General features: G+C 42.0%; 1 protein-coding gene across 25 annotated transcripts in view; it reads right to left on the reverse strand.

The window, feature by feature from the left end:
• The window catches only part of LOC121573304 (CUGBP Elav-like family member 1), a 47,190-nt gene that overhangs the window by 12,658 nt on the left and 22,144 nt on the right, over positions 1–12,388 (reverse strand). For 18 of the 25 annotated variants that reach the window (XM_045213995.1, XM_045213994.1, XM_045213993.1 and 15 more), the window contains 6 exons: positions 7,148–7,335; positions 4,629–4,711; positions 3,702–3,750; positions 3,403–3,537; positions 2,799–2,878; positions 202–363 (listed from right to left, as the gene is read on the reverse strand). In XM_045213995.1, the coding sequence (XP_045069930.1) occupies positions 202–363; positions 2,799–2,878; positions 3,403–3,537; positions 3,702–3,750; positions 4,629–4,711; positions 7,148–7,325 (687 nt within the window). In that variant the 5' untranslated portion in view covers positions 7,326–7,335. Of the gene's footprint in view, positions 1–201; positions 364–2,798; positions 2,879–3,402; positions 3,538–3,701; positions 3,751–4,628; positions 4,712–7,147; positions 7,336–11,741; positions 12,137–12,388 lie in introns of those variants that run through there. The other 7 variants (XM_045213999.1, XM_045213998.1, XM_045213997.1 and 4 more) reach the window with 3 other exon arrangements.

Consider the following 12,388-nt stretch of genomic DNA (forward strand, 5'->3'; position numbering starts at 1 on the left):
CTTTCTAGAACAAACTTCAAATTGTAGCCAATTGCAGCCCAAACCTTAATTTGCTTGCAAACACAAACAAGCTAAGCTTTGTCCTGAATACCTAACTCTGGAAATTTGAACCTAAAAATCGGTCAATTTCTAAACTGGAACATTAACACGGGCCTTTCCAAAACTCTGTGGTGGATCGTGCAGGAGGAGGTGGTCACTTACTGCCAGATACTGTGGGCCCAGAGAGTTGAGCCCGGTCAGATTCCCCCACATTGAGGCAGCGTTGAGCTGCTGCATCTGCTGCTGAAGCTGCTGGGCGATGCGCTTCTGCTCCTTGTCCTTCTGCGTGTCGGCAAACTTCACTACGATGGGAGACGAGCAGCCCTAAAAAGTTGGGACAGACAACAAATGGTGTCATTTGAAAACTATCTTCGATATTCCTCTAGCACGATAACAGCAATTTCAAAATGGCATTACTTGAGTAATGGGCCCTTTAGCCAACCAATCATATACAGTTGAAGTCGGAAGTTTACATACACTTAGGTTGGACTCATTAAAACTCGTTTTTCAACCACTCCACAAATTTCTTGTTAACAAACTATAGTTTTGCAAGTCGGTTAGGACATCTACCTTGTTCATGACACAAGTAATTTTTCCAACAATTGTTTACAGACAGATTATTTCACTTATAATTCACTGTATCACAATTCCAGTGGGTCAGACGTTTACATACACTAAGTTGACTGTGCCTTTAAACAATTTGGAAAATTCCAGAAAATGATGTCATGGCTTTAGAAGCAAATCAATCTCAGAACAACAGCAAAGGACCTTGTGAAGATGCTGGAGGAAACAGGTACAAAAGTATCTATATCCACAGTAAAACGAGTCCTATATCGACATAACCTGAAAGGCCGCTCAGCAAGGAAGAAGCCACTGCTCCAAAACCGCCATAAAAAAGCCAGACTACGGTTTACAACTGCACATGGGGACAAAGATCGTACTTTTTGGAGAAATGTCCTCTGGTCTGATGAAACAAAAATAGAACTGTTTGGCCATAATGACCATCGTTATGTTTGGAGGAAAAAGGGTGCAGCTTGCAAGCCGAAGAACACCATTCCAACCGTGAAGCACTGGGGTGGCAGCATCATCCTGTGGGGGTGCTTTGCTGCAGGAGGGACTGGTGCACTTCACAAAATAGATGGAATCATGAGGAAGGAAAATTATGTGGATATATTGAAGCAACATTTCAAGACATCAGTCAGGAAGTTAAAGCTTGGTCGCAAATGGGTCTTCCAAATGGACAATGACCCCAAGCATATTTCCAAAGTTGTGGCAAAATGGCTTAAGGACAACAAAGTCAAGGTATTGGAGTGGCCATCACAAAGCCCTGACCTCAATCCTATAGAAAATTTGTGGGCAGAACTGAAAAAGCGTGTGCGAGCAAGGAGGCCTACAAACCTGACTCAGTTACACCAGCTCTGTCAGGAGGAATGGGCCAAAATTCACCCAACTTATTGTGGGAAGCTTGTGAAAGGCTACCGGAAACGTTTGACCCAGGTTAAACAATTTAATGGCAATGCTACCAAATACTAATTGAGTGTATGTAAACTTCTGACCCACTGGGAATGTGATGAAAGAAATAAAAGCTGAAATAAATCACTCTCTACTATTATTCTGACATTTTCACATTCTTAAAATAAAGTGGTGATCCTAACTGACCTAAAACAGGGAATTTTTACTAGGATTAAATGTCAGGAATTGTGAAAAACTGAGTTGAAATGTATTTGGCTAAGGTGTATGTAAACTTCCAACTTCAACTGTAAGCAAGGCATAGAGGATAACAGCAGGTTATGTTATACTGAACAAAGATATAAACGCAACAAGTTCTACGATTTTACTGAGTTGTAGTTCATATAAGGAAATCAGACAATTGAAATACATTTATTAGGCCCTAATCTATGGATTTCACATGACCTGGAATACAGACATGCATCTGTTGGTCACGGACACCTTAAAAAAAGGTAGGGGCGTCGATCAGAAAAACAGTCAGTATCTGGTGTGTCCACCATTTGCCTCATGCAGCGCGACACATCTCCTTCGCATAGAGTTGATCAGGCTGTTGATTATGGCTTGTGGAATGTTGTCCCACTCTTCTTCAATGGCTGTGCGATGTTGCTGGATATTGGCGGGAAGACGCTGATGCACACATCAATCCAGAGCATCCCAAACATGCTCAATGGGTGACATCTGGTGAGTATGCAGGCCATGGAAGAATTGGGCCATTTTCAGCTTCCAGGAATTGTGTACAGATCCTTGTGACATGGGGCCGTGCATTATTATGCTGAAACATGAGGTGATGGCGGTGGATGAATGGCACGACAATGGGCCTCAGGATCTCGTCACGGTATCTCTGTGCATTCAAACTGACATCGGTAAAATTATATTTTGTTCATTGTCCGTAGCTAATGCCTGCCCATACCATAATATGTGGTGTTGTGTGACAAAACTACACATTTCGAAATTGCCTTTTATTGTCCCCAGTACAAGGTGCACCTGTGTAATGATCATGCTGTTTAATTAGCTTATTGATATGCCACACCTGTCAGATGGATGGATTATCTTGGCAAAGGAGAAATGCTAACAAAGTTGTCCACACATTTTTAGAGAAATAATATTTTTGTGCGTATGGAACATTTCTGGGATCTTTTGTTTCAGTTCATGAAACATGGGACCAACACTTTACATGTTCCGTTTATATTTTTGTTCAGTGTAGATTCTCTGTTTCAGAGGGATGGGAGGTGTGCAGGTTCAATGCTTACCTCCATAGTTTGTGATTGGTGCATCGATTTGATTGTTGACTGTGCCATCTGCCTTGCTGTAAAAGTGATAAACGCACAACCTGCAGAAGGGGAACAACTCGTAAATGGTTGACATACACGGTCCTGACTCCTGACAGCATTTAGAAACAGATAATGGAAAGCATACAGCCCAGATTGCAGCATGCTATGGAGTCTGGTAAGTTCTTGATTTAGTTAAACAGCCCCCAAAAAACACACTTGGAACAGTGTCACAGATATTTGGATCATCAATTACTAGAACTTAGTCAATATGCTACATCTAGAATGATAAAGTGATGACCTTGAGATTGTCACATTTTCTGTGAAAGGATTTGTATGGAAGATGTGTGAGATTTGTACATAAAAGGACAAATGAGAGTAATGACTTATCACCCATCTGTTTGCAACTATTTTAGAGTGAGTGTGTGGGAGTGTATGTACCGCATGTAGAGAGATGAATGTTAAAACAATGACTAGTCCTCATAGTATAACTGATAGAGTAAATGTGTATGTGTGTTTGGGTGCGTCTTGTTGAAGGTGTGTGTGGATGACGATGAGGATGAAAGGTGAACTGAATCTGCCTCACCACGGCTCAGTCCATCCGGCCCACGTAGTATTCTACATTCCTCAATCTGTCCGTACGGCGAGAACATAAGTCTGATGTCATTCTCATTACACTTTTTCGATATCATTCCTATGAACAACTTCCTGTCTTCCACCGCTGAATAAGACAATGAAGAAGAAAAGGTTGTTTCATCAAACAATGAGTAACTGCATTAGAGACAACATACAACAACAAGGGCAGCTTCTAAGAGATAGGGCTTCAACATAAAAACAAATTACCACACCATCCAATAGTCTCCCCTGCCATGTAGCTATACTCACCATTATTCTTCTCACTGTCAGCTGGCTTCATCTGAATAGGGTGATGCATCTGTTGAGGAAAGACATTGAATTTAAAGGAAGCAAGAAGCGCTGACAGAGACTGCCTTGGTAGGTTTAAATGAATATGTGTGGTTGGCATCTCTAGGGCCCTATAAAATCTGCGATGCTGAGAACACAAACGGAATCCAGACATTAAAACGGAATTCAACAATATTGTATTGAACTTAGCAGGGAATCAACTAATTGTATTGAAAATTATTTACATTTGCACAAGTTTATCATAAGACATGAACAGAATGCATCAGTAATGCGTATTTCCTGCAACTTCCTGAAGAGGCAACGAGAATTCCCCCTGACTGTATGTGCGGTGTTCTGGTAGATGGAAAGGCTTTCCCAAAAACCTTCTCAATTAAATGTTAACTACAATGTAGCCTATGCTTACCTGGCAGAAAAATATCATTATTTGCATCAATCCAGTATTTGTTTTGTAAACTATCATCACGTGCTCTACAAAAACAGCTAAACAACAGCCTCTCCCTAGGTGCCACTGAAATTAAAAGGGTAAATACAACACAAAAGATCCAGACCTCAAAATCAGTCTCCTGATGTGGTTTAACCATTGTTGTGGACTTAGAACATCCCATTTAGTTGTTTTCTATTTAAAGAAGGATGATTTTGAGAGGGAAAACCTGAAAAAAAACAGCGGGAAATGGAAACCTGGAAAAACAAAATGGAGAAAACGGAATTTGGGAAAAAACTAAACGTAATCAGGAAAAAAATACAACCGATTTTATAGGGCCCTACATCTCTCGAGATAAAAGCTGAACAGCAGTACTGACTGTTGTTGTACTACAATCTGGCAAGCTACCCAATACATTGCCTATTCGATTTACTGAGGAAGTTCAAACGTCTACCAAACCTACTCACCCCTGGGAGAATTTTCATGTTGTGAAGGGCATTTTGTGCTTCCAATGATGATTTGCGAGTGTAATATGTTATGAAACAACAACCTGTTTGGAATGGGGATATAGACTGTTGTTAGACAAGGTAAATGTTACTCAATTACAAAATGACATTGATAGAGTATTGGTGGGCCATCTATGCCTCCTTTATTAAAAAGGCTAAGGCTGCGTGACCGAAGGTAACCACCCCAGTCCCCGCCGGCAGCCTCTTCCCCAGAGCTAAAGAACACATTCTGTACATGTGTTACTTTACGCACACATCCCCCTCCCTTCACGTTTCTCTCCCTCTTCTGAACGCTTCCTATCAACCAATTGATCGACATGATGTAGGCTAGCCTACATCCGAGTCTCATATTTCTGAACAGCTGATATAAAAACCTGCGACTTGAACAAACATTCCCAAAATATATATATATTTTGTAGGCTAATTTAGGATGTAGGCTACAACCTTCTCGGGCTGTTGTAAATAAGGATATTGCAGTAGCACAAGTAGGGCGCGGTCAACACATTGCACTGGAGCAAAAACTCTCTGCGTTTTAACCACAAATAACATACATCTGTTAAAAAACTGAAAAAAGAACACTACCATTTTGACTGCCCATCTTCCTCCAGCTAAGCCAATGTTTGCAATGATAATGAAAAAAAAGAACATTCAATCGCTAATTCGACTGCCTGTCTGAGTCCTGCTTGTTTGGAGGGAGGTAGAAGTAAAGTAGAGAATCCCGCAAATACACAGACTAAGCGTTGTTTAGCTATCGAGAAGAGGATTCCAGAGAATTCAGTAACACAGCCAATACAGTGGGGAAAAAAAGTATTTAGTCAGCCACCAATTGTGCAAGTTCTCCCACTTAAAAAGATGAGAGAGGCCTGTAATTTTCATCATAGGTACACGTCAACTATGACAGACAAAATGAGAATTTTTTTTCCAGAAAATCACATTATAGGATTTTTTATGAATTTATTGGCATATGATGGTGGAAAATAAGTATTTGGTCAATAACAAAAGTTTCTCAATACTTTGTTATATACCCTTTGTTGGCAATGACACAGGTCAAACGTTTTCTGTAAGTCTTCACAAGGTTTTCACACACTGTTGCTGGTATTTTGGCCCATTCCTCCATGCAGATCTCCTCTAGAGCAGTGATGTTTTGGGGCTGTCGCTGGGCAACACAGACTTTCAACTCCCTCCAAAGATTTTCTATGGGGTTGAGATCTGGAGACTGGCTAGGCCACTCCAGGACCTTGAAATGCTTCTTACGAAGCCACTCCTTCGTTGCCCGGGCGGTGTGTTTGGGATCATTGTCATGCTGAAAGACCCAGCCACGTTTCATCTTCAATGCCCTTGCTGATGGAAGGAGGATTTCACTCAAAATCTCACGATACATGGCCCCATTCATTCTTTCCTTTACACGGATTAGTCGTCCTGGTCCCTTTGCAGAAAAACAGCCCCAAAGCATGATGTTTCCAACCCCATGCTTCACAGTAGGTATGGTGTTCTTTGGATGCAACTCAGCATTCTTTGTCCTCCAAACATGACGAGTTGAGTTTTTACCAAAAAGTTATATTTTGGTTTCATCTGACCGTATGACATTCTCCCAATCATCTTCTGGATCATCCAAATGCACTTCAGACGGGCCTGGACATGTACTGGCTTAAGCAGGGGGGACACGTCTCGCACTGCAGGATTTGAGTCCCTGGCGGCGTAGTGTGTTACTGATGGTAGGCTTTGTTACTTTGGTCCCAGCTCTCTGCAGGTCATTCACTAGGTCCCCCCGTGTGGTTCTGGGATTTTTGCTCACCGTTCTTGTGATCATTTCGACCCCACGGGGTGAGATCTTGCGTGGAGCCCCAGATCGAGGGAGATTATCAGTGGTCTTGTATGTCTTCCATTTCCTAATAATTGCTCCCACAGTTGATTTCTTCAAACCAAGCTGCTTACCTATTGCAGATTCAGTCTTCCCAGCCTGGTGCAGGTCTACAATTTTGTTTTTGGTGTCCTTTGACAGCTCTTTGGTTTTGGCCATTGTGGAGTTTGGAGTGTGACTGTTTGAGGTTGTGGACAGGTGTCTTTTATACTGATAAAAAGTTCAAACAGGTGCCATTAATACAGGTAACGAGTGGAGGACAGAGGAGCCTCTTAAAGAAGAAGTTACAGGTCTGTGAGAGCCAGAAATCTTGCTTGTTTGTAGGTGACCAAATACTTATTTTCCACCATAATTTGCAAATAAATTCATTAAAAATCCTACAATGGGATTTTCTGGAATTTTTTTTCTCAATTTGTCTGTCATAGTTGACGTGTACCTATGATGAAAATTACAGGCCTCTCTCATCTTTTTAAGTGGGAGAACTTGCACAATTGGTGGCCGACTAAATACTTTTTTTCCCCACTGTATATATATATAAAAAAGGCAGGGAATTCTGGATAGGGTGAGGGGGGAAGTGTAATGGACACCTCTCGTGAAGAACTCAATACAGCACTGTCACCTTTGCTCTGTGGGGGGTTTTGACTCCTGTCACGCAACACATTGATTTCGTAGACGGCGCCGTAAGGCTCAAAAAGCTCCCGCAGCTGTTCCTCTGCCCAGGACCGTGGGATCTGGCCAACGAACATCTTGATGGCATCGATGTCGGGCTGGTCCGGGTGGTCCAGGGTCCCGTTCATCTTCTTTGCCCTGAGAGAGAAAGAAGAGAACGGTTGTTATAATATGGCTACATGATGTGAACTTGGGCAACAGAAGCTACATTTACAAGCAGTCTTCCCCAGTGGTACATTAAATATGTCCCTGCTGGAAATAACATATTTGCATAATACACTAAGTAGCTGGAAGCTTCACAAAATGGCATCTTTCGAGCAAAGGCTGTTTTGTAGAAAGGTACAATCAAGTGTAGACTATTTCAGTAGCACTGCATAACTTGTAGTCAAGTAAAGTTGTTATTAAGTGTCAGTTGAAAGAGCTGCCATGTGACTGAGGAAACATTCTAACATGCATACAAAAACATACAGCACCAAATGCATACTACCAGCAGAGAATTGACCTATGCAACTAAGACCAGCTCTAAAGAGAAGGATCTTGAATGTGAAGTTTGTTTTGGGGGATCTGATCATTCATAACCAAACAATGATTCATCTCATGCAATATTGAAGGCTGCACAGAACAAAACAAGAAAATTATACTAGTCTACATCAAGTACATCCTTGTCAAATCCATAATGTGTATGAATTCATATAAAAGCCATTTAAAAATGTTTTGAATTTGTGCAAGCACAAAACAACTAGATTTTCGGTTGACAAACACCTACTGTACCTCCATATCATCACAGTAGTCTAATCAAGACTGTCTAACCTACTAAAGTAGTCCAATTCTGACTAGGCTAATTATATTCTGAATGCATTTTTATGCTTTTGCCATGCTCATTCCAACACCAATCAAATTCAGTGTTTAAGCCTATATCACATTTCAAAGACAAATGTAAGTAGGATTTATTCAGATTGTACAAAAGATTTCAAAGAGGACTGCACATTTCATGCTAACGAACCATTGAAAAGGTACCAAAGTGGGGGGATAAGTGAGCACTACTGATTAATAATAGGATGATCCATTACCAAATAGGCCAGAAGGTAGGGTTGGAGGATATCCCTAAAACCAAAACAAAAAAGTGGCATAATCAAGGAAATAACGAGGGAGAGGAGAAAGATAAAGAAGTGATAGAAAATCTTTTGAGGGTGATATGATACACAGTGCATTCAGAAAATATTCAGACCCCTTCTGTTTTTCCACATTTTGTTACGTTACAGCTTTATTCTAAAATTAGTTAAATTAGTTTGTTTCCTCATCGATCTACACACAAGACCCCATAATGACATGTATTAAAAATAATGTATTAAAAATAAAAAACTGAAATATCATTTTTACATAAGTATTAAGACCCTTTACTCAGTACTTTGTTGAAGCACCTTCAGCAGCGATTACAGCCTTGAGTCTTCTTGGGTATGACGCTACAAGCTTGGCACACCTGTATTTGGGGAGTTCCTCCCATTCTTCCCTGCAGATCCTGTCAAGCTCTGTCAGGATGGATGGGGAGTGTCACTGCACAGCTATTTTCAGGTCTCTCCAGAGAGGTTCGATCGGGTTCAAGTCTGGGCTCCACTCGAGGACATTCAGAGACTTGCCCCGAAGCCACTCCTGCGTTGTCTTGGCTGTGTGCTTAGGGCCGTTGTCCTGTTGGAAGGTGAACCTTCACCCCAGTCTGAGGACCTGAGCGCTCTGGAGCAGGTTTTCATCAAGGATCTCTCTGTACTTTGCTCCATTCATCTTTCCCACGATCCTGACTAGTCTCCCAGTCCCTGCCGCTGAAAAACATCCCCAACGCATGATGCTGCCACCACCATGCTTCACCGTAGGGATGGTATCGGCCAGGTGATGAGCGGTGCCTGGTTTCCCCCAGATGTGACGCTTGGCATTCAGGCCAAAGAGTTCAATCTTGGTTGCATCGGACCAGAGAATCTTGTTTCTCATGGTCTGAGATTCCTTTAGGTGCCATTTCGCATACTCAGAGCAGGCTGTCATGTGCCTTTTACTGAGGAGTGGCTTCCGTCTGGCCACTCTACCATAAAGTCCTTATTGGTGGAGTGCTGCAGATATGGTTGTCCTTCTGGAAGGTTCTCTCATCTCCACAGAGGAACTCCGGAGCTCTGTCAGCCCGGCCAAACTGAGCAATCGGGGGAGAAGGGCCTTGGTCAGGGAGGTGACCACGAACCAGATGGTAATCCTGACAGAGTTCTAGAGTTCCTCTGTGGAGATGGGAGAACCTTCCAGAAGGACAACCATCTCTGCAGCACTCCACCAATCAGGCCTTTATGGTAGAGTGGCCAGACGGAAGCCACTCCTCAGTAAAAGACACATGACAGCCCGCTTGGAGTTTGCCAAAAGGCACCTAAAGACTTTGAGACCATGAGAAACAAGATTCTATGGTCTGATAAAACCAAGATTAAACTCTTTGGCCTGAATGCCAAGTATCACGTCTACGACTGGAGGAAACCTGGCATCATCCCTACGGTGAAGCATGGTTGAGGCAGCATCCTGCTGTGGGGATGTTGTTCAGCGGCAGGGACTGGGAGACTAGTCTGGATCGAGGGAAAGATGAACAGAGCAAAGTACAGAGAGATCCTTGATGAAAACCTGCTCCAGAGCGCTCAGAACCTCAGACTGGGGCGAAGGTTCACCTTCCAACAGGACAATGACACCCTAAGCACACAGCCAAGACAACGCAGGAGTGGCTTCGGAACAAGTCTCTGAGTGTCCTTGAGTGGCCCAGCCAGAGCCGGACTTGAACCCGATCAAACATCTCTGGAGAGACCTGAAAATAGCTGTGTAGCGACACTCCCCATCCAATCTGACAGCGCTTGAGAGGATCTGCAGAGAAAATGGGAGAAACCAAGCTTGTAGCATCATACCCAAGAAGACTCGAGGCTGTAATCACTGCCAAAGGTGCTTCAACAAAGTACTGAGTAAAGGGTCTGATTAATTATGTAAATGTACCTTCCAATTTTTTTTTGTGTTACATTTGCAAAAATGTCTAAAACCAGTTTTTCCTTTGTGATTATGAGGTATTGTGTGTAGATTGATGGGGGGGGGGGACACACAATTTAATCCATTTTAGAATAAGGCTGTAACGTAACAAAATGCGGAAAAAGTCAAGGGGTCTGAATACTTTCCGAATGCACTGTATCTTATAACTATTAAGTGAACTTTCTAAAATGTGCCAAATCAATTCCCTCCAGTTGTTTATTTGGTTTGCTAACTTGCTAGCCAAGTGGCTATTGCAAGATCAAGCTTCTGAGTCTTGGTAAGAGCAGAGACAATCCCCTCCTTGATTAAGATCTGTTGTCTAATATTTGTTTTGTGCATGCAGAAAACTGAGAGTAGACTTTTAAAGATAGCCTAGCGTTTAGAGCGTTGGGCCAGTAAGCGAAAGGTTGCTGGTTCGAATACCTGAGCTGTCAAGGTGAAAATTCTGTCAATGTGCTCTTGAGCAAGGCACTAACCTTAATTTGCTCTAGGGGCGCCGTACTACTATGGCTGACCCTGTAAAAAAAAACATTTCACTGTACCTATCAGGTGTATGTGACCCAAAAAAAAGATATACTTTTTTTGGTCTGTCCTTGCAATTAGTTTATGTTCGCATTCCTTCATTAGCACTTACCTAATATACGCTATTTGGAATTCCTTAGTAATTGTTAGCAACTTGTTAGCATTTTGGTAACATACTTTTTTTGGGGGGGGGAGGTTTACATTTGAAAACAACAATTGCGCCCCTTGTGTGCATCACCGGTAATACAGTATACTCCGGTATGGCACAGGCAAGGTAGTAAGGTATGAAAATATGGATACCGCCCAACCCTAAGCTCTAACCATTAGGTCAACCCTGCTTTAGTTTAAAATGTATGACAATAACTGGTAGTAGCCTATTTATTCACTTCACATTAACCCACTCTAAAGCCCTAATGTGTATGTTATATCTAAGCTAAGCTAAAATGAAAAGATCTTTAAAAGTAAAAACACAAGATCAACAAATAATAAGCAACAACCTTTCCTAACGATTTCCCTGTAGAGAAATTGACAGATAACCATGGCAAAATATGTAGTCCACAGTATGCATAAACTTCAGCCAAACATACTTGTTTTAAAGCCTCTGACATGTACAATAACTACTGATTGTAAGTTGATCTGGATAAAAGCGGCTGCTAAATTATAAAAATGTAACTGCACTGCATACGGAATACAGACTCTGAACCATTATGGGGGACACTTGGTGAGTATGCACCTGTTGAAAACTCACTCTTCTACCATTTTCCCATCCAACACCTACATATCAAATTTAAAAGCACCAAGTTTTGGACTGGAACATTATGGTAAGCAAAAAAATGTCAAGTCACATGCTGGGACCAAACTACAGATCAAGAAATTGAGCATCAGCTGAAAATACACAGCTGAATACAACGTGGAACCCCCCATATTCCGTACAAGCAATAGGCTATTAACCCATTGCTAAAAAAAAAAGAAGATAAACTACTTACACAGGACTAGAATTCAAAGAGCAATGGTCAACCATCATCTCAGGCAAAAAATCCAGTTTAAAAGAAGCCATGTTTTTGGGTATCTTCCCTTTTCCAAAGTAAAAAATAAAGAAACTCGATCACACTTTTTCACGCCAGAGAAGTCAAGATACACTGCAAACCACTAGAGCCTGCTCAGAAACTGTTCTTCAAGAGTGTGAACTTGTGGAAAGAAGCATAAGAGAGGCTGCTGTGGGAAAACTATGGTGAAACCACATGAAGGCTGATCCAAAACTACGAGAAGTAACAAAAAATTGTAAAGAACCAACAACTTCAATTAATTGGACAACGGTGAAACTTTGAACCAGAGTAGAACACACAACAAATCCTCACTGTCCAAAAAACTGGGTCTAGATTAACAGAAGAGTAGGCAGGCCACTAAAGGCTGTGGCCCCGGGTGCCACAAAGAAAGTGCTGATGGGCTGGGGCTTTTTGTGAGCATTTCTCTTAGCCAAGCAGAACTGGGTGCAGCGTCAGATAAATAGAGTGTCAGATTGATGCTGATAAGGGCGAGTGACTGTCCGGAATGAATGGAGAACGGGAGCGAGCTGGTAATCCCTGCACTAATATGAGGCTGGGGAGACAATCAGGTTCCGGCACTGGGACTC

Source organism: Coregonus clupeaformis, unplaced genomic scaffold (genome assembly GCF_020615455.1).
Source record: "Coregonus clupeaformis isolate EN_2021a unplaced genomic scaffold, ASM2061545v1 scaf0180, whole genome shotgun sequence".
NCBI lineage: Eukaryota > Metazoa > Chordata > Actinopteri > Salmoniformes > Salmonidae > Coregonus > Coregonus clupeaformis.